At 43.8% G+C, this 23569-nt stretch overlaps 1 protein-coding gene across 1 annotated transcript in view; it reads right to left on the bottom strand.

Moving 5' to 3' along the window:
- Positions 1 to 23569, bottom strand: part of SLC6A7 (solute carrier family 6 member 7) — a 237857-nt gene that overhangs the window by 80959 nt on the left and 133329 nt on the right. The window contains exons 7-8 of the mRNA XM_073621084.1: positions 17926 to 18029; positions 9038 to 9162 (exon numbers count right to left, since the gene is read on the bottom strand). Of these exons, the coding sequence (XP_073477185.1) occupies positions 9038 to 9162; positions 17926 to 18029 (229 nt within the window). The remainder of the gene's footprint in view (positions 1 to 9037; positions 9163 to 17925; positions 18030 to 23569) is intronic.

Below are 23569 nucleotides of genomic sequence, written 5' to 3'. Positions count from 1 at the left end.
TCTGCAGCCCCAGCTGCATGGGACAGTGAATTAATGGGAAGTGCTCTGTGCTAAGCGGCTTCCTGTTCATTCACAGACTGAATCATAGTAAACAGTTTACTATGCATCAGTTATGAATAAACACAGTGAGTTAGTGTGTTCACTGTGTTCATTTAAAAAAGGAAGGGGCTGGTAAATGACATATTTACTAGCCCCTTCCCCTGCTCTACAAATTGAAACATTCCTAGCAGCAGCTGGGGGCAGAGGAAGGAAGCCAGCAGCACTGCGGGGCGGGGGGTCCAACATGAGGGGAGCGGGGCACTAGGAGGAATCTGCACCATACATAGTGATTAGGGTGGCACACCCCCTGCGCACACCTATGCGCCAGATAATTAACCTATTTGGGTTGCTTTATGTAAAAAAAAAAAAAAAAGCAATGAGATCTGCGTACTAGTAAAGCTTAATACTTTTATTTATTGTTTTATTCTCAGCTGAAAAGTTTAATGATGGGTTTAATGATACTTTAAAGTACTAAGCTGTACTCCTAGGCATGTGCAGGGGGTCTGCCAGGTGTGCCCCTTACTGCCCGGGCTTCCCATCCCCCCACAGTGCTAATGGCTTTCCTCCTCTTCTCTCCTTTCCCCTTGGTTGCTGGGGGGGGGGGGGGGTGTGTGTTCCGGGATAAGGTGCCAGGGAAAAGACTGATCAATATGTAATTTACCGGCCCCTTCCTTTTCTAAATGAACACAGTGAACACACTCACTCACTGTGTTCATTAATAACTGAAGCATAGCAAACGGTGTTTACCATGATTCAGTTTGTGAATAAACAGGAAGCTGCTCAGCACAGAGTTCTTTTCATTCATTCACTGTCCCATGAAGCTGAGGCTGCAGAGAAAGGCATGTGTGTTTGAGCTTTGGGGTGCACACCCTAATGTAATAGGCTACACCTATGGCTGCACTATAAAATATACAACACATCAACCTCTTTACTGCTGGCACCATAAGATACTTGGAAATAATAAATTAGGAAATAATGAATCAGTCCTCCCTATGGCAGTAACTGACCTTCTATAGATCACAGAGGCAGCCAACCTTGTATGGTGAAGCCTCTCCTCCAGTGTCAGGAAGCCAGTACTGGCTCTCAGGGCACTTCCAAGGGGGCACTATAAAAGACATACTGTATCCTAGAACCATATCTGCAATGACTGCATACGCCCTATACATTTTACTTTTTTCTGCAGAAGTTAGTTTTTTGGTGAGGCCAGGGCTTCTGTTAGAAATCACCCCTACCTAACAGGGCCCCACCATGACCCCCAATTATATTTTCGCTAAAAATAAACTAAAATCATTATTTTCAAACACAAACACAGCATAACTTACAAAATTCCTGCTAAATCTAAAAAATAAAACTGTATTGAATTACTAAATAAAGTTCTGTTTGGGAATAAGATCTTGGAGCTCATTCAAATAGGCACTATGGTCTGTACAGTGCGAATCAAGGTTTTTCTTTTATGTGGCTGGAGCTTTGTGCAAGCAAATGTTACGTTATAGGGACATAGCAGCTGTACGAACACCGCCGCAGGTTCTAATTTCACAGGTGTGTAGGTGCAGATGTATGTCCCCAAACACAGGCAGTGTGCAGCCAGGGCCACTAACCCATACCTGTACAACTGTCAAATTAAGACCAGCATCTGTGTTCTTACAGACGCTGCTTCTCCATTGAGTAACAGACGGCTCCAGCCACACAAACAAACTGCTCATGCACACTGTATGGGCCAGAAAAATGTCAATAAGCCCTTAATTCTTTTAAGTATTTTTTTAGAGAAAGGAATTACTCTGCAGCCTTAGATACACTGCAAATGAACGAACAGGAAGCACTCTGTACAGAAGCTTCCTGTTCATTCATAAACTGAAGACATAAACGCAGTTTACTATACTTGAGTATTTACTGTGTTCACTTCTTTAAGGAAGGGGTCGGTAAATATTATATATTTACCGCTCCCTTTATCGCCCCCTCATCCCGCTCTCCATCCTGAAAGGATGCCCTTTATGCCCACAGATGTTTGCATCTGGTGGAAGGGAGAGGAAGAGAAGCCAAAGCTGGCAGCCATGAGGGGGAAAGGGGCATTTTTCAGTGTTATGTATCAGGGCAATTGCTAAAACTGATCCCCCCCCACTATGTTTCTCTCCCTGCAGCAGCTGAAATCCAGCAGAAGGGAGAGAAGGTAAAAGCTGGTGAGGGCGGCCGAAAGCGGTCGAAAACCGCCGAGAGCGTCCGAAAACCACCGAAAGCTGCCAAGAGCCGACGAGAGCGGCCGAAAACCGATGAGAGCAGCCGAGAGCCGTCGAGAGCGGCCAAGAGCCGCCGAAAGCCGCCGAGAGCCGCCGAGAGCGGCCGAAAGCCGCCGAGAGCCGCCGAGAGCGGCCAAAAGCCGGTTCTGTATCTTGGCGGCGCCATTTTTAAACTGAAAGGCTGCAATGACAAGGCAGCAATGACACTGGATCAAGGCTACACTGACACGTCTGCAAATGACACTGGGGCAAGGCCACACTGACACTGGACAAGGCTGCAATGACACTGACAAGGCTGCAGATGGACACTGATAAGGCTGCATTGATGGGCATTTAAATGTAATTTTTTTCCCTTAAACATCCCTCCTAAAAGTTTTTTTCCTTAAAATTCCCTCCTAAACTTGGGGTGCGTGTTATACGCAGATAAATACGGTAATTATCATTTTATCCATTTTTATTGCTTTTATTAATCGTGGACCCAGGACGAATACCAGTACAGTATTCCCCACTTATACGCTTATATATTATCTACTTTTGTGAGTAGCTATTTGGCTGTTTTTTCTTGTCCAATTAAACAGAAGTTCTTTAATACTGCACTGAGTCTGGCGCACCTTGTCCTTTTCTATTTCTGTTTTATAGAGCTGTGCATATATATAGCAGGGTAGAGCCCGAAAGTGACTCAAGTCCAGGGGCCCCCACCACCCTAAGTCCTGCCCTGGACATAGGAGTCCATGAATTGAAAACAAAGGGGTCCAGGAATTTGACAGTTTGCTGATGTAGGATTCTGCAAGGACTTTCATTGTTGCTATCTCTTCCATACTACATAAAAGCAGAAAGTAGCAATTATATCATGGGAAGAAAGCTGCTCCATCTCTGATACACTAGACAAAAGATATTTCCCATGGGACTTTGTTGCAGCAATAGAAATCACACAAATACAAATTGGTATATACAAAGTAAAAAAAAACTTTTATTGAACAACAGGTTTAAAATTGGCTGGTCTAGACACTTCGACCCCTTTCACACTGGGGCGCTTTGCAGGCGCTAACAGCGCTAAAAATAGTGCCTGCAAAGCGCCCTGAAAGAGCCGCTGCTGTCTCTCCAATGTGAAAGCCCCGAGGGCTTTCACACTGGACTGGAGCGCTGGCAGGATGCTAAAGAAAGTCCTGCTAACAGCATCTTTGGAGAGGTGAAGAAGCGGTGTATACACCGCTCCTTCACCGCTCCTGCCCATTTAAATCAATGGGGCAGCGCGGCTATGCCGCCGACATAGTGCTCCTGCAGCAGCACTTTGCGGTGGTTTTATCTCTTTCGCGGCTGGTTTTTAACCCTTTCTTGGCCGCTAGTGGGGGGTAAAAGCACCCCGCTAGTGGCCAAATAGCACCGCGAAATTGACGTTAAAGCGCCACTAAAAATAGCGTTGCTTTACCACCGACGCACCCACCACCTCAATGTGAAAGGGGCCTTCACGTCCTGATCTTATTCCATTCCTACAATATACATATACTGCAGGGATACATGAAATTATTAAAATAAATTGCATATCCACCAAGTCAACCCAACGCATTTCAACTTATGTGAAGTCTTTATCAGGGGATAAGGAAGTGGAAGCAATCAAAGATATGGACATGACTGGATGTTCAGACTGACAGGTAATGGTTCAGTGGTGCTGCGGTTATCTACCATCCAGCTCCTTATAATATATATATATATTTTGTGGTCTGTTACTCTTCCATTAGTGAATGCAAGCAAGTTGCCTCTGTTGCCTTCTGCTTGACAGCCAGTGATCTTCTGTGGGGCTTGAGGTCTGGGTTGGGCTGAGACCCGTGTGGTATGGGTCTCAGCCCAACCCAGACCTCAAGCCCCACAGAAGATCAATGGCTGTCAAGAATAAAGCAACAGAGGTGGCTTGCTCACATTCACTAATTGAAGAGTAAGAGGCCAAAAAATATATATATGGAGCTGGATGGTAGATAACAGCAGCAAAAGTAGAACAATGTCCTATAAAGCCATCCAGCATGGGTTGACAGCATGGAGCCCACCAGTTGTTTGACAATAGCGAATAAATATTCGCTATTGTCACACTGATTCTCTTCCCGACCAATCAGGAAGCGGGTGAACCGAACGGAGGGGGGGGGGGGGGTGGCTGCATTGTTTGCCACCCCCCTTAAAAAAAACCCTCTAGCCGCCACTGATGGGAACTGTGAATGATTTGAACCCATTTAAATGGTCCAACATTTATAAAAATAAAGCGCATCTGTGTTTTGTAAAAGTTCTTTACTTTATTGTAGCGACAAAGTAGTACTGTGAAGATTTATCATTTGCTGGAAGCCAGGAAATGCATTATCCTGCTTCAAAGCAACAATATTCTCTGCTTCGTTCTTTGGTGGCTGCAATTGAATGTTAGATATTCCAAGCCTACACAATAATAGATAGTTTCGTTTTAATTATATACATTTGCAGTCAACAGAAATGTATTTGTCTGTACATGAAAAGAAGCAACATGAATTTGTCAGGTGAATGGCCGCAGCTAATAAAGCAAAGCTAATAAACAGTGAAATGTTTGATGTACTGTTCCCCGGCGCTGTCCACAGGCAAAGAAGCATACGATCCTAGATTCTGCTATACTATTAAAGAAACACAATTGTGCTCATTTATCAGGGCATCTGAAGAAAGTATTATTTCTGAGACTGTGCTGCCCAGTACCACAAATTACAATCTCCCTTTATTTAAGGGGGGAATCTGGTAAAAAAGGAAACCATGACATTTAGCAAATTTGAAATAATTGTGTAATATATTTTTACAAAATAATAAATTGATCTTTTATGTCACTTTTTTGTAACTGTTCATTTTAAAGTAGATGTTTATTATAACCCATTACCATGACACTGATAACAAGCATTCTGGGCTAAAAATACAACCCAGCAGTAGCTGTTCACTGTCTCTCTCTAACTGACACTCCAGATCTGTTTGAAGTGGAAAGCGAGAGAAAAGTGTTTGTCTTTCCTATGTAGGGTTGCCACTTTTTCTTCAAGCCAAACCCAAACACTTTTAGTGGCGCACAGCAAAATTATTCTTTTTTAAGCACTTGCCGCCCACCGTATAAAAAAATGACAGTGGCAAAGTGGTTGTGTTATTCTGACCGGACCTCTTATGACGTGATCAGGATAACAGAGGCATCGCAAGCCTGTGGGGACGCGCGGCGATCGGAGGTGCTGTGTGTCAGTCTGACACACCGCAACTCCGATCGTTGTATGAAGCCTTTGACAGAGGCTTCTTACTACGTGATCAGCTGTGACCAATCACAGCTGATCATCGTGTGAACCAGGAAGTGCTTTCCTTGGTTCACGCTGACAGGGAGAGCCGATCGGCGCCTCACCCTGTCAGATGGGGGGTCTGTGCTGATAATCAGCACATTGATTATCAGCACAGCCCCCATCAAAATGTGCCTATTAGCTACCAATCAGTGCCCATCACCTGCCAGCCTGTCTTCCTCTATAAACGCCTGTCAGTGCCCATAAGAGTACCAATAAGTTCCCACAACAGTGCCAATCAGTGCCCAAAAAAGTGCCAATCAGTGCCCCATCAGTAATGCCTGTCAGTGCTCCATCAAAGTGCCAATCAGTGCCCCATCAGTAATGCCTGTCAGTGCCCCATCAAAGTGCCAATCAATGCCAATCAATGCCAATCAAGTGCCAATCAATGCTGCCTATCAGTGCCCATCAGTGTCGCCTATCAGTGTCGTCAGTGCTGCCTATCAGAGCCACCTATCCGTGCCCATCAGATTTTTTTTTTCTAAATTGTCCATCTTTTTTTCATTTATAACGCAAAAATTAAAAACCGCAGAGGTAATTAAATACCACCAAAAGAAAGCTCCATTTGTGGGAAGAAAATTATAAAAATGTAGTTTGGGTACAGTGTTGCATGATCGCAGAATTGTCATTCAAAATATGACAGCGCTGAAAGCTAAAAATTGTCCTGGGCAGGAAGGGGGAAAGTGCCTGGTATTGAAGTGGTTAATATACACTATAGGATTGTAACAGACCTGGGACACCTTTGGGCACTCTAAAGAGAATAGTAATGTGGCACACATAGTGCACCTTGCTGATCTGAAGAATTCCTGTCTGAAGAATTCGTCCAGGTTTCAGGTGGACTGAAACCTGGACACATGATTCAAAGCCCAGACTGTCCGGGTGAATCCTGGACAGGTGGCAACCCTACTCTTATGACTCATTCAGCTGTGTGCTCTGAATAGGACTAAACAGCAGGTGATCAATTTACGCTATCTGTACAGCACGGACGTCAAGAACTGCAGAAAACTTGCATACAATAGATTTTATAGCTCCATCTGCTGGCTAAACCTGGTAAATAGAGTAGAAGGAGCCCCATATTCCCATAGGTGGTCCATTCTCACAGAGCACCCAGTTTCCAGAATTATTTGCAAGTTAATAGCACTCTGCTCAGATCGACCAGAAGAGAGCAGAGAGATGATAAATTAAATCTGCATTTAATGTGTGCTTTGGCTAATATTTATTATTTACCTGAATAAAATTAAATACAAATAAAATACTCTGCCCTAAGGATAATACATAAATAATAAAATACATTTTAAAAAATAATTTTAAAAAATATGCATAAATACCCTATACAACCCTACTAATTACTAGAGGAAATAAAATCTCTGCTCTCCCAGACTCACCAGCCTTAAGTATCAAAGAGTCAATGAAAAGAAGTGTATGTAGAGGTATTCAACATTTCCTTTTTTCCCCCCAAGTGTCATTTCTAAGATCCCAGCATGTAGGCAGGTGCAGTCTATTTTCTCCACTGCAGGTGGCGCTCAACCACAGCAGCAGTGCAGAGTGAGAGGAAGTCAGGAGGAATCTCTATGGTTTCCTGGGTCATGGAGGCAGCGATCTGGTTGGATGCTGACAGCCCATGTGACCCAAGTGGCCATTTAGGGTCAGGCAGAGTCTATTTAAGACCCTGGCTCCTGGGTTTGGCGTGCATTTAGTGTGTGGATAATGTAGGGGCAGGTCACCCATCTGTCTGGGACAGTATTAGCATCAGGGAAAAGTTCCAGACATGTAAGGAAAGCTTAGGGATCTGCTAACTACTCTTCTTGGAAACCTCCCCACTTGGGCTTGGACTGGCTAGACCACGATCCTCCCTTCAAGACAGATGTCTGTCAGCTCGACTGAGACCTGCACTGCTACACGCTGCTGTCATCTGTGATTCCGGTTGGGTTTCCTTCTGCCAGGCTTGTTGTAAACAGTTTTACTTTGACTTCAATACAAGTTCTTTCAATTGGACTGAGTGCGTGTTACTGCCGCCACACCACGCTACACCCACCTATAAGAAACTATTCTTGTACCCTTTATATTTTGTGATTTACAGGACTCTCATGAAGGTCATGGGATTATATGGGATAATTGTAGGAAACCATTTAGCATCAGGAGGCAATAAATGAGCTGCTTAGCTCTCTATCAATTATCCACAACGTGTATAAACTAATGTGTAGACTGTGTCTGGTTCAAGCTCTTTTTTGGGTGGCCTGATCTTTAAAAGGTAACTCCACTTTCATGGGAAAAAAAATTAGGCCACAAAAATAAATAATATAGCATATACAATTGCTACACAAGCAATATTGTAAATGAATGTTTTTAAAAATTACCTTTCATTTTCAATCTGCAGCGGCGCTGTCATTTTTTTGTAAAATGCAATGCAATATGGTTACCTGAAGGCATTCTGTACACAGGCTGTGTACAGACCACCCCCTGAAAATGTAATTTCCTGCTTGGGTGATTGGCTCACTAATTTTCCCATGAGTCTACGCTAAGATATAAGTCAGATTTGTGGCATCCTCTGCAACAAAATTGGAAATCATGTTTAAAGGGATGCAGACCCTGCCAATTTCCTCATTAGAGCCCTGGAGGGTGCAGCAGATGATTGATAATTATAAAACCACTCCCATACAGAGTCACTCTGTATATGGACACAGATAAAAAAAACAGCTATTTCTTCAGAATAGGTATCTGCAAAAAAGTTGGTAAAACCATTGCAATGCACATAGATCACCCAGAGAGGAATTTTTTTTTCTCATCAAAAGTGAAGTTACTCTTTAAAGAATTTGGCCATATGCAAGAACCCTCCAGATTTGTACAATGCAAGCATTTGGCACTCCTAATGAATTTCCAGATTATCTCTGTTACAAAAGCGAACTTGGATAACATCATCATACATGTGACAGTGTAGTTATTTTAAAACACACCTAAATGATATCATAAGGAATTAGTAATGATAGTTATAGGCAATGTGTACATTTTGACAGGATCATCTGTACCTGCAAAAACATGTACTTAGGCTGAAAAAAAAAAGAAAACTGATACAGCCACCATATCCAAGGATTGGTAAGGGGGGGAGGGGGGTGCAATTGAAAGAATACACACAGTACAGGCAAACCCCACTTTTAAGTACACAATGGGGTTTATTTACTAAAGCTGGAAAGTGCAAAATCAGGCTCACTTCTGCATAGAAACCAATGAGCTTCCAGGTCTTATTACCAAAGCTTAATTGAACAAGCTGGGGTTAGAAGCTCATTGGTTTCTATGCAGAAGTGAGCCTGAATTTGCACTTTCCAGCTTTAATAAATAAACCCCATTGTGTACTTAAAAGTGGGGTATGCCTGTATTACCTTTAAATAAAAGACTACATTTCAGAATATGGCTGTAAAATGAACAAAAGGTAATCTAATATTCTGTTCTGACCTGCTTTAGCCACTTGATCAACGGGAACTCCCAGCTCCTGCGACATGTAACCCAGTACGGAGAAGATGGCAAATCCTGCTATAATGCTGGTTATAGCATTTCCAAGAGTCACAATAAATGTGTCCCTGCAATATAAAATGACAACAGCTGCTCAAAAACGAATAACTGAAGGAATACAGAGAAAGGCCATCTCTAAACTTGTCTTAGAAAAATTCAAAAACCTGAGAAAAAAAACCCTAACAAAACAATTAACTTTTATTTTAAACAGAAGGATGCAAAGTTTGGATAAAACATAAACCAACCGGTTAAGGTTTTTGTTTTTTTTGCTGAATTTTTTTTTTATACCCTAAGCCAGAATTACATTTAAACATTACTTCAAGAACCCAAATACATTTGAAATGAAGCTCTGTTGGAGTAATACGCTCTGCATCAAACCATGCAGAGCTTATTACTAATGTCCAGATAAAGGAACACCTGGGCAGCAGTGATCATAACATGATTTCATTTGATGTTAGCTGTAAACAAGAAATACATATGGGAAAGATAAAAACACTTAACTCGAAGAGAGCAAATTTTCCAAGGATGAGGGCTGCTCTCCAGGATTTAGACTGGGAGGGAATATTTGCATTGATAAACACAGAACAGAAATGAGAATTCTTTAAAAAGACTGTTTAGGACCTCACTGCAAAGTATATTCCCATGGGCAATAAGTTTAAAAAGCTAAAAACAAAACCTATGTGGCTCACGGCCAAAGTTAAAAAAAGCTATAAACAATAACAAAAGAGCTTTTAAAAAATATAAAAATGAAGGAACACTAGTGTCGTTTAAATGTTACAAAGAATTTACCAGGATATGTAAAAAGGAAATCAAGGATGCAAAAATTCAAAACGAACGACAGATTGCAAAACATAGTAGGACAAACCCCAAAAAATTCTTCAAATATATTAATAGTAAAAATGTCAGGCCTGAGCATGGTTAAAAAGTGATATGGTCCAGAAATATTTAGACAGAATAAAGGTAGATAAAGCACCTGGACCTGATGGCATCAACCATCCTAAAAGAATTGAGCTCTGTAATTTCAAAGCCATTGTATCTAATTTTTAGGGACTCATTAATGACGGGAATAGTACCACTGTATTGGCGCAGGGCGAACGTGGTGCCTATATTTAAAAAGGGATCAAAGTCTTTACCAAGTAACTATAGACCTGTTAGTTTAACTTCTATAGTCAGGAAGATACTGGAGCGTTTAATAAAAGACCACATAGACGAGTTCTTGCTGGAAAAAAACATTTTAACTGCTTCAGATCCGGGCCATTGTAAAATGACGTCAACAGCGCGGATCTGAAAAACCGGGACGACGTCCATTGACGTCGTCCCCTTTCCTCATTCCCAGCACGCTTTCATGAGCGCGCCTCGGGGAAAATCTGTGTTGGCCGTGTCCCTTGGACACAGCCAATCACAGATCGCTGTAAACGGCCAATCACAGCAGCCGTTTACAGCGCGATCGCCGCCTCCAATGAGAGATGATCTAAAAGGTAAACAATTGAGATCATCTCTCATTGCCGGCTATCTCTCTCCTCACACAGAGACAGCGTGTGAGGAGAGAGAGATTCTGTGAGTAGTAAAACTACTAGTGTGCCCAAAAAGTGCCCAACAGTGCCCACAGTGACACCAATATAGTGCCATCTGTGCCCACCTGTGCACATCAGTGCCCACTTGTGCCATCAGTGCATCATCAGTGCCCATCTGTGCCCGTCTGTGCCCATCAGTGCCCGTCTGTGCCCATCAGTGCCCGTCTGTGCCCATCAGTGCCCATCAGTGCCCGTCTGTGCAGTGCGCATCTGTGCAATCAGTGCGCATCTGTACCAACTCATCAGTGCTCATCTGTGCCATCTCCTCAGTGCCCATCTGTGCCATCTCTTCAGTGCCCATCTGTGCCACCTCATCAGTGCCCATCTGTACCAATCAGTGCCCATCTGTCGCTTCAGTGCACATCTGTGCTGCCTTATCAGTGCCCATCTGTGCCGCTTCATCAGTGCCCATCTGTGCCGCTTCATCAGTGCCCATCTGTGCCACCTCACCTGTGCCACATCAGTGCATATCTGTGCCCACCTGTGCCGCCTCATTAGTGTAAATCTGTGCACATCTGTGCTGCTTCCTCAGTGCTCATCTGCTGCCTCAGTGCCCATTTGTGCCGCCTCATCAGTGCCCATCAGTGCCCATCTGTGCCGCCTCATCAGTGCCTATCTGTGCGATCAGTGCCCACCTGTGCCGCCTCATCAGTGCACATCTGTGCCATCAATTAGTGCCACCTCATCAGTGCAGGCTTAGCACACAGCTGTGCAATCTCATAAACCACCAGCAGCCATGTCCAAAAAAAGCTTTTCCGCCGAGGAGGCATACCAAATTCTTTCTACGGCCGACGAGAGCAACGCGGAGCTCTATTTTTCAGATTCCCTCTCCAATTCAGATTCCCTCTCCAATTCGGATTCTGACGTAAATTACGAGCCAGTCCTCAGTAGTGAAACACTTACAGACTCGGAGGAAGAAACTCGGCCCGCCAAACGAAGGCGTTCTAGTGAGGAGGCAGTGGCATCCGCCAGCACCGCAGTGGCATCCGCCAGCACCGCAGTGGCATCCGCCAGCACCGCAGTGGCATCCGCCAGCATCGCAGTGGCATCCACTAGCACTGCAGTGCCATCCACTAGCACCGCAGTGCCTCGGCAAGAAAGGCCAAGTACCAGTGGGGTGTCACCCCAGCCCCAAAGGGTTAGGTCCCATGCCAGCCTTCCCTTTGCACTTCAGAACCCCTTGTGGCTTCCTCCCAATTCAGGAGAAGCTAGCGTTCCCCCTTTCACGGCCCAGCCAGGAGTCCAGGTGGATACAGGGAATTTCACCCCAATTAATTTTTTTAATTTAATTTTTACGGAGGACATGTTGGCGTCAATTGTGGCCCAGTCCAACCTGTATGCACAGCAATTTATTTTGCAAAATCCCACATCATATTATGCCCGTCCCTATGAGTGGAGAGACCTGACAGTGGAGGAGTTCAAGGTTTTTTTGGGCCTCACATTGAATATGGGGCTCACTCAAAAAAACGAATTCCGTTCCTATTGGTCAACCCACCCCCTCCACCACATGCCGCTCTTCTCCGCGGTAATGCCCAGAACCAGGTATCTGATGATAATGAGGTTCCTACATTTCAGCGACAATACCCAGTGCCCTCCCCGAACTGATCCAAATTTTGACAGGCTTTACAAAATTCGCCCAATATTAAATTATTTTTCCGAAGTATTCCCCCAGCTGTTCACCCCGGACCAACAAATATGTGTAGATGAGTCCCTTGTGAAATTTAGCGGCAGGCTTAAAATTAAGCAATATATCCCCAGCAAAAGGGCCCGCTATGGGGTGAAGGTGTACAAACTATGTGACCGAGCCACAGGGTACACATATTCCTTCAGGGTGTACGAAGGGAAGGACACCCAGCTGCAGCCTCCTAATTGCCCGGACTACTTGGGAACCAGCGGGAAAGTTGTTTGGGACCTCATATACCCCCTACTCGACAAAGGATACCACCTGTATGTAGATAACTTCTACACTTCTCTGCCCCTGTTCCACAACCTTCATCAGAAGAAGACGCCAGCATGTGGCACCGTGAAAAAAAATCGGAAGGGCTTTCCTCAAAGTCTTGTTAATAAGAAGTTGAGAAAAGGAGAAACGGCATGTCTGCGTAACAAAGAGATTCTGGCAGTGAAGTGGAGGGACAGAAGGGATGTGTATATGTTGTCTTCCATCCACAACAACACCTATGTGGAAATCCCCAGAAGGAATGGCCCCATCCAGAAACCCACATGCATCCATCAATACAATTTGTTTATGGGGGGAGTCGACTTTAACGATCAAATGTTGGAACCATATCTTGCCTCAAGAAGGACATACCACTGGTACAAAAAAGTAGCGATTTATTTTTTTCAATTGGCCATATACAACTCCTATATCATTTACCGCAAATCCACCCAAAACCCCCAACGCTTCCTTGGCTACCTGGAGGAAATTTACACTGCCCTTATATTCCCGAACGGCCCACCAGTAAACATCCGATCAGATGTTGTTAGTCGACTCTCCGAGCGCCACTTTCCAGATAAACTCCCTCCCAGACCAACAGGCCAAAGACGCCAAAAAAGATGTAAGGTGTGTACCAGAGCAGGAGTCAGAAGAGACACATCTTATTATTGTGCAGAATGTCCTTCCGAACCAGGCCTCTGTATAGGTGAATGCTTCCGCGGTTACCATACTTCACTAAATTATTAGTGAAGTATGGTAACCGTAATCCTCAGTTCCTGCCTTCACACCCCTTATGCCACTGCCTGCTCTGTAACTGACCCTGGCTTGTTATTTGACCACGCTTCTGCCTGCCGATTTTGTACATACCGCTGCCTCATCTGGAACTGACCCTGGACTGTTTTTTCGACCATGCTTCTGCCTAACGATTCTGTACATACCTCTGCCTGATATGGAACTGACCCTGGACTGTTATTCGACCATGCTTCTGCCTAACGATTCTGTACATACCTTTGCCTGACCTGGAACTGACCTTGGACTGTTTGACCATGCCTCTTGCCTGCCTCTTGGACTGATCTTGTACCCTGCAACTGGACTAGTGGGATTCAACACAGGGGTCTCACATATGTGAGGGGCTCCAGAATAGTTTTTCTGGATGAAGAAAACAATTTTCTTTGTTTTCTCATTCCTAGATTAGGGTCTGGAGACTCGGAGGCTTCAAAGAGATTTGGGTGGGAGAAGCCTCTACCCCTGTCCCCATTCTGTCCTGAACGAGGCCCTACTTCTGCCTGCTGCCTGTAGGAGTTACTGCTGTCATGCCTCTGTTTGTCGCACTGACCACAGCACATGGACCTTGTTCCTGCCTACTACCAAGACCAATATTTTGGCACTGCTGACAATCTCTGCCTGCACTGACCCTGCACTGCACTGACCTATGGACAGTATCCCTGCCTGCTGCCTGTACTGACTATGGACAGTATTTCTGCCTGCTGCCTGAAAAATTGTGTTCGCTGTTGCTGACCAAGTCCCTGCCTGCTGCCTGGACCAGTGCTATCCTCCTGGGGACAACTATACTACTAAAACCACAGGTAATCTTTTGTTTCTCTTTGCTCAGCATAATGTATTTTGGGGTGTAATTCTTGGTATATGCATGCTATGTGTCCCTGGAACACCTGATGGTGTTCCTTGCATGTTGGATCTCTGTATGTGGCCAGGCTGTGTAAAGGTCTCACACATGTGGTATTGCCATACTCAGAAGGAGTGCCACAATGTATTTTGGGGTGTCATTTTTGCTATGTAAATGCTATGTGTTGGAAATATCCTATAAACGGACAACTTTGTGTAAAAAAAAATGCATTTTCATTTTTTTCCACATTTTCCAAAAACTTCTGGAAAAAAATTAACCGTTCAAAAGACTCATTATGCCTCATAGATTATACGTTGGGGTGTTAGCTTTCCAAAATGGGGTCATTTTGTGGGCGTTTCCATTGTCCTGGTGCTCCAGGGCCTTCAAAAGTGTAATAGGTGGGTGAGAAATGAGATGTGTAATTTATGCTCCTAGAACACCTGAAGGTGCTACTTCAATGTTAGGCCTCTGTATGTGGTCAGGCTGTGTAAAAGTCTCACACATGTGGTATCGTTTTACTCAGGAGGAGTAGCAGAATGTATTTCCGGGTGTTATTTTTGCTATGTAAATGCTATGTGTTGGAAATATCTTATAAACGGACAACTTTGTGTAAAAAAAATGCGTTTTCATATTTTTCCACATTTTCCAAAAACTTCTGGAAAAAAATGAACCGTTCAAAAGACTCATTATGCCTCATAGATTATACGTTGGGGTGTTAGCTTTCCAAAATGGGGTCATTTTGTGGGCGTTTCCATTGTCCTGGTGCTCCAGGGCCTTCAAAAGTGTAATAGGTGGGTGAGAAATGAGATGTGTAATTTATGCTCCTAGAACACCTGAAGGTGCTACTTCAATGTTAGGCCTCTGTATGTGGTCAGGCTGTGTAAAAGTCTCACACATGTGGTATCGTTTTACTCAGGAGGAGTAGCAGAATGTATTTCGGGGTGTTATTTTTGCTATGTAAATGCTATGTGTTGGAAATATCTTATAAACGGACAACTTTGTGTAAAAAAAAAATGCGTTTTCATATTTTTCCACATTTTCCAAAAACTTCTGGAAAAAAATGAACCGTTCAAAAGACTCATTATGCCTCATAGATTATACGTTGGGGTGTTAGCTTTCCAAAATGGGGTCATTTTGTGGGCGTTTCCATTGTCCTGGTGCTCTAGGGCCTTCAAAATGTAATAGGTAGTCAACAAGTTAGATGGGTAATGTATGCTCCTTGAACACCTGATGATGCTCCCTGCATGTTGGGCCTCTGTATGTGGCCAGTTAGTGAAAAAGTCCCACACATGTGGTATTGTAATACTCAGGAGGAGTAGCCGAATGTATTTTGTGGTGTCATTTGTGGTATGCACATTCCATGTGAGAGAAATAAGCTATTACAATGACAATTTTCTGAAAAAAATATAAAAAATAAAAAAAAACCTTAATTTGCAAAGAATTGTGGGAAAAAATGACAACTTCAAATAACTCACCATGCCTCTTACTAAATACCCTGGAATGTCTACTTTCCAAAAAGGGGTCATTTGGGGGGCATTTGTACTTTCCTGGCTTGTTATGGTCTCAAGAAAGGAGATGGGCCTCAGTACATCAGGTGTGATCAGATGTGATCATTTTTTTATGATTTGTACCATAGCTTGTAGACTCTATAAATTTCACACAGACCACATAATATCCACTAATTTGGGTTATTTTTACCAAAGATATGTAGCAGTATAAATTGTGGCCAACATTTATGAATAAAAATTGCTAATTTGCAAAATTTTATCACAGAAACGAAGAAAAAAGCATTTTTTTTCAAAATTTTCGGTCTTTTTTCATTTATAGCGCAAAAATTAAAAAACCCAGAGGTGATCAAATACCACCAAATGAAAGCTCTATTTGTAAGAAAAAAAGGACAAAAAAATTGTTTGGGTACAGTGTTGCATGACTGAGTAATTGTCATTCAAAGTGTGAGAGCACTGAAAGCTGAAAATTGGTCTGGGCAGGAGGGGGGTTTAAGTGCCCAGTAAGCAAGTAGTTAAGCAATGGACAGCATGAATTCATGAAAGACAGAAGTTGTCAGACAAACCTGATTTCTTTTTATGAAGAGGTAAGTAAAACTTTGGACAGAGGGGTGACTGTGGACGTGGAATACTTGGATTTTGCAAAAGCGTTCGACACAGTTCCCCACACACGGCTCATGTGTAAGGTAAAGTCTACAGGCTTGGAAATATCAGTTTGTAAATGAATAGAAAACTGGCTAAAAGGCAGAATTCAGAGAGTAGTGGTTAATGATTCTTACTCTGAATGGTCTAAGGTTATCAGTGGTGTACCCCAAGGTTCAGTGCTGGGACCCTTACTTTTTAATATCTTTATAAATGATATAGGGCCTGGAATCAAAAGTAACATTTCTGTCTTTGCAGATGACACCAAGCTATGCAGTGGAATAACGTCCTTACAGGATGTCTCCAATTTACAAGCCAACCTCAATGCACTGTCTAATTGGGCGACTATGTGGCAGATGAGGTTTAATGTTGAGAAATGTAAAGTTGCACTTGGGGGCTAAGAATATGCATGCATCATACATGATAGGGGGAGGACAACTGGTGGAGAAGGATCTGGGGGTTTTGGTAGATCATAAGCTCAATAATAGCATGCAATGCCAAGCTGTGGTTTCCAAAGCGAGCAAAGTCCTTTCTTGTATTAAGAGAGGTATGAACTTCAGAGAGAGAGATATAAGTTTGCCCCTGTTCAAATCATTAGTAAGGCCTCATCTGGAATATGCAGTCCAGTTTTGGGCACCAGTTCTCAAGAAGGATTTCAGGGAACTGGAGAAAGTGCAGAGAAGAGCAACCAAACTGATAAGAGGCATGGAGGAGCTCAGCTATGAGGAAAGATTAGAGGAACTGAATTTATTCACTCAATTTATTCACTGTTGAGAAGAGAAGAATAAGGGGGGATATGATCAACATGTTCAAATATATAAGGGGTCCATATAGTGAACTTGGTGTTATTCTCTTTACGGTCAACCCAGAGGACACGGGGGCACTCTTTACGTCTAGAGGAAAAGAGATTTCATCTCCAGATATGGAAAGGTTTCTTCACAGTAAGAGCTGTGAAAATGTGGATTAGACTCCCTCCAGAAGTGGTTCTGGCCAGCTCAGTAGATTTATTTAAGAAAGGCCTGGATACTTTCCTAAATGTGCATAATATAACTGGGTATAACATTTAAGTTGATCCAGGTAAGTTGATCCAGGGAAAATCCGATTGCCTCTTGGGGGATCAGGAAGGATTTTTTTCCCCTGCTGTAGCAAATTGGAGCATGCTCTGCTGGGGTTTTTTGCCTTCCTCTGGATCAACTATGGGTATAAAATTGGGTGTATTGGATTGTACGATATTTTTTATTTTATTTATTTGTTGTTTTTAAGGTTGAACTGGATGGATTTGTGTCTTTTTTCAACCTGACTAACTATGTAACTATTTATGATTTTCCAAGTGCAGGTGATTCATTCAGTGAAAATCCACAATGGCTCATTATCAGCATAGCTGTATACATTACAGACACCCTTAGAGAATTTGCTTAAAAATAATTTACTGTCACGACACATTCTGGTATAGTTAACATGGAGCAAGTAGTACTTTACTTGCCCTGTTTTTTACATCTGAAATGTATGATGTGCAGGCTGGCCAGCTATGGGAATAGAAAAGCATTATTTACCTGTAAATGTTTTGATGGAAAGTGTTGTACGATGCAAAAGTTAACAGACCTCCAAATCCAACTCCAAGTGAATAAAAGATCTGAAGTGCAGCTTCAATCCATACCTATAATTGGAAAAAACAAACAGAGGATGAAAACCTTATTTAAGGTGGACATTTCAGTTGCCTTACAAGAATGTGTGAATACATTCTTGATTCCTGATACATAACAATATACAGAAAACCTATAATGGAAAAAATATATACTTTTTGGCACTAAAAATACATCACGTTCAAGTCAAGTGATTTTGCCTAGGCTTAAATGATGTCATCAGTCTGATACAGGTAGGAGGGAGCATTTTCTCTGTTTCTTTTCTCCCAGTGATCAAACTGAAATACCATAACATTGAAACAAGTTACAGTAAAACCTTGCTTTGAGAGTAACTTGGCATGAGAGCGTTTTGCAAGACAAGCAAAATTTTTTAATAAATTTTGACTTGGTATGCAAGCTAAATCTTGATATACAAGTAGCGACACATCACAGCTGAGAAAATTAAAGAGAAGAACGGCGCCTCTAAGTGTAGCAATATGGTTACATTTAATGAAGGTGCAACATTTAGCAACTCACATTGTTGATGATTTAAACAGGCACATCTAAGTATGCAGGCATCTGGGGTAAAGCTGTCCACATAGACTATCCTCCTTACCACCATCAACGTCATCCCTTCCACATTGCGCTCCATGAGCGGTTCAAGCCTCGCTTTCAGATTGCTCTACTGCAGGGTAGGCTTCCCGGTCATGATTGCAAACTGACAGCAGTGAGAGCCAGTGTCTTGCCAAGAAAGTTCCCTCGGCGGATAAGGACCCCCCCTGTACTGCGCAGGCACAGCGCCTGCGCAGTACGAACTACTGTCAGCCGCCGGAGATAGCTGAAGCTCAAACTCTTCAATCAGCTGTACACGGCGCCAGCGCCCTAGGTCCAGGTTCCTTCCCCACCATCCAAGTGGACCTAGAGGGGGAATCAAAAAGAGCCGAGCACAGCGAGGCTGTGCCCGAAGCGTGGCGAGCGAAGCGAGCCTACGAGGGGCCCTCTTACAGGTGCCGTGTACAGCTGATTTTCAGCTATTCACCTTTGGCTATTTCCGCCGGATCCTACTGCGCAGGCGCAGCGCCTGCGCAGTAGAGGGGGGTCCTTATCCGCCGAGCGGAATCTTCTCGGCAGAACACCGGCGGTGTGGAGGACGGTCTATGTGGACAGCTTTACCCCAGATGCCTGCATACTTAGACGTGCCTCTTTTAATCATCAACCATCTGAGTTGCTAAATGTTGTACCTTCATTAAATGTAACCATATTGCTACACTTAGACGCGCCTCTCTTCTTTTATACTCTGTAGCTCCTGCTGGATTTTGTTTATAATCCCCTTGTGGAGGCTGCCATTTGTGGATAGACATTTCATGGTTACACAATCGCATTGCTATAATCTTTTTATATGGACAATAAACTGAAGGACTTATGAATAAATGGTTGTGTAACGAATCATCTGAGTTTTACAATATTTCTTATGGGGAAATTCGCTTTGATATACGAGTGCTTTGGATTACAAGCTTGTTTCCGGAAAGAATTATGCTCGCAATCCAAGGTTTTACTGTACAAGGTAAGAGGCTTCTGCAGGGGGTCTTTGTTTTAGGCTGCATGCACACTGGGCATTAAACCCCTGTGCATCAAATCACAGCACAAAAATTGAACTTCCGCTGTCCGGGATCCCCCCCCCCCCCTCTGGTGTCACATTTGGCACCTTTTAGTGGTGAGGGAGGAACAGATACCTGTCTAATACAGGTATTGGCTCCCACTTCCGCCGAAAGATCGCCGCAGTATCCATGTCGATCTTTGCCACGTCCGGCCCCTCCTCCACCCCCCCCCCCCCCCGCTGTTTTCTGGGAGACACACAAGTCCCAGAAGACAGCAGGGACCACTCAGAATGTGCAGCATGACTCGCGCATGCGCAGTAGGGAACCAGACTGTGAAGCCGCAAGGCTTTACTTCCTGATTCCCTTACTAGCAATGCCAGCACCTCCACTCGGAGCTGAGGGACGGGTCGGCTTCGGGTGAGGACATCGCGGCCCCCTGGACAGGTAAGTGTCCTTATTTTAAAAGTCAGCAGCTGCAGTATTTGTAGCTGCTGACTTTAATTTTTTATTTTAGGCGGAACTCCGCTGGATAGCACAGATGTGCCTTCTGGACACACAAAAGCTGTGGGATTTGGTGCCAAGGGAATAAAAGCTCAGAGTGCATGAGGCCGTAGACATTTGTGCACACAGCCAAGAAGTGCACAGGCACCATGATTTACATGATTTTGATATCTCTAAGCCCATATCTCAGTTGAGGAACTAAATGCTGACCATGGATTGTGCCCGAAGAATGAGGGAACTGTCCTATTGGAGAGAAAATCGGAAGATGGCATTGTCAGGGGAATACTGTGGTCTCCGTTGGGGGTAGAACCTGTAAATGTTACCTTACACATGAATTGATATGCATACACATAACATGAAAAAATATTTAAGATGCTAGGTCCACTTTAAAGAGGAAGTAAACCTTGATGGGTTTTACTTCCTCTCTATTTCCCTGCAAAGGTAAAGCATAATGAGCTACTGTGCATCGCATAGTGGCCTATTATGTGTCACTTACCTGAAACCGAAGCCTGCGATGTCACCGCTGTCCCCACTAGCAGTGAGCGTCCATCTTCACCCCTCTTTCTTCCTGGGGCTGCAAACTCCAGCTCTGTGCCTGGCCGGAGTCGCGTGACGTCACTTCCGTGCATGCGCGCGGGAGCCGTCAGTCACGGCATGGCCCCCTTTAGAAACGGCACGATCTGCCCTTTCTAAAGGGCGCATGCGCCGTAGACATCAGTGCACGGCTTTATATTGTAAATATCTCCTAAACCGTGGAGGTTTAGGAGATATTTCCAGCACCTACAGGTAAGCCTTAATATACGCTTACCTGTAGGTAAAAGTGGTTGTACAGGATGTACAGCCACTTTAAGGGATCGTGATCCTAGTTCAAGACAGCTATTTTATAAAGGAGGTACCTAAAAGATTTACAGACATACATGAAAATGTTTGCATACTTGTTTGGAACCTTATTCATTATATTTGCCTTAATTTTCAACTTTACCTCTGAAAAAAGGATTTTCCTTAAAAGAGAAGTTTAATGTTTTAAAAAAACAAACCTTACACCAATCTGATGCTGCATCTGTCCGCCTCTACAGTTTGAACTGAGCGATAAAACACCACTGATCAATCTGTTCTCCGCTCTGAGCTGAGAACTGTAACTGTCAGTCAGTGGCTCTCTGCTCTCCGGGAGGGAGCAGCCCCGCAGCTGACAGGTTGAGCCAGCTGCCAATCCAGGCATGTGGGTGGATTCCGACTGTAAAGTCGGGATCTTTCCCCAGTCTGGATTGGCTGAGTGACATCAGCCGACAGTTTTCTTTAGCCCGCTGTCAGCTGAAAACGATTCACAGGAGTGCAGTTTGTTCTAGGTGCCTCTAACCCATTTATAACTGACAGCGGAACGAACTACACCCCTGTGACCCGTTTGCAGCTGACATCGGAAAGAACTGCACTCCTGAGATGTATGGCCACAAAAGGAAAGGGCCATACTTCCCTAAGAAAGGAGGACAGGGCAGATCTCTCATGTTGAACTTAGGCCCTGTTTAACCTTAGTCTGATCTGCCATTTGTGAACCTGCTTTATTATCTAATCACTAGGTACAATATAAAACTGCTGTACTCAATACACAACATGATAACAATATGATTCTAGCTACTTAGCAATTTAACCTGGTTGGCTAATTGTTGATGTCTATGGACCTGTGCAAATCATACATTTTTTTGCATGAATTAATGAATTATAAATTAATATAATTCTTTGGAAACTCATTATTCAGATTCAGATAGTTTGTTTAACTCTATTATCAGCTCATCAGGGTTATTTATGGATCAGTTCATCCAAAACTAATGTTGCAGGTGTTAGTGGAAGCTACAGATTCCGATGGCAGTCACAACAGACCTAGCATACAGCAGGCACCGTGGGAACACCCTCATTGTAGTAGAAGTAGTAAAACCCCAAGATAAGAAGGAACTAAGCTAGAAACAATGGGAGTCAAACCTCTTTGTCAAAGTTCACCAAATTCACCCATCCATGCTCCCTTGCTGTATCCTCACTGCTCAGGTCCACACCAAGCACAGGCATGCGCAGGGGGTGTGCCGGGTGTGCCTGGGCACACCTTAATCATCCCATGCAGCGCAGATTCTCCCTGCTGATATTTTACCAAAGCTCCCCAATGAGGTTCCTAAATTTTTTTTTTTAAAAATACGAAAATAAAATAAAAAACTACTGACACCAACCTCTGCCCTACTGACATGTCTACTGCCCTATTAACACTCTTGTAACAATGTTGTAATACATTTTAAATGTTTTTTACATTTATTTATAAGAGTGTGTGTGTGGGTGTGTGTGTAAATTACATACACACATGCATGTTTCAGCTTTGGAATGCACACCCTAAGGCTGCGCACACTTATGACACCAAGTAAGCTATGTTGGATGTTTTTTCTCTGGGCGGGTGTCAAGAGTTGAGCTGCCGGACACAAGCTCTTCTCATCATCTGTAAGAGCCATAGGTATCACACACACACCACCACTACAGCCGTACTACATATTAATGTTAGCATTTCAGCAGTTTCATATGTAGCACCCCTAGCCTTGCTAGAGTGCTAATGTTAGGTTTTTTTGTTAGTGTAGGTAAATGTGTTTTTCTGGGTCAGGGTTTTAAGTGACTCACGGAGGGCTGGATGACTCAGCAGCATCATCTCTGGAAACTGGAAGGGATTCCTTTTTATGACACACAGAGGGATCTTGAGCGGGAAGGCACGGGAGCAAGGAGAGGACAGTGGGAGAACACTGCTGGGCTAATCTCCAGGGAGGAAGACAGCCAAGAGGGCTGCTGAGTGTTGCATTCAGAGGACTGAGAGGCATGCCTGAAGGGACTGGGTGCAAGCAGTCTGGGATGGATCCAGAGTCAGTCTGGAAGGACTGTGGAGAAGTAGCCAGGAGGGCTAGTGAAAGGGGCAGCTGCAGCCAGGTGGGCTGGCAGTGCCTGAAAAGGTGGTACTGGGAGCAGTAGCCACAGGAATAGAACAGTGAGCACCAAAAAGCCCTCTTTTGCTACACTACTAAAGGGGCCCAAGGTCCCTGCCTGCAAAGGGCATTCACTTGGATCTAACTGAGATTGATCCAAGCAAGTCTGTGCTGGAGGTAGAAGAGAAGAAGTGTATATACTGGATGTATATAGTTTGTGTCTCTGAAGATTTCTCTACTGATCAAGTGGGTATCCCATAAGAACCCTTACCCCATCCAAGTTTAATCCCCTTAAATAAAAAAACAAAACAAAGCTGCAAGGACTGCTTCTTGTCTCCAGAGTGAGTGAGCAGTAGCCACATGAATAGGACAGCGAGCACCAAAGACTTTTTTGCTACACTACTAAAGGGGCCCACGGTCCCTGCCTGCAAAGGGCCTTCACTTGGATCTAACTGAGATTGTGTTGGATCAAACTGTCAGTGATAGCTGGTCCTGGGAGGTGTAGTTCCACAAGCAAGTCTGCGTTTGAGG

Source organism: Aquarana catesbeiana, linkage group LG03, assembly GCF_042186555.1.
Source record: "Aquarana catesbeiana isolate 2022-GZ linkage group LG03, ASM4218655v1, whole genome shotgun sequence".
NCBI classification, from domain to species: domain Eukaryota; kingdom Metazoa; phylum Chordata; class Amphibia; order Anura; family Ranidae; genus Aquarana; species Aquarana catesbeiana.
The sequence above is the reverse complement of the archived record's forward strand: the minus strand, read 5'-3'. Positions and strand labels throughout refer to the sequence as shown.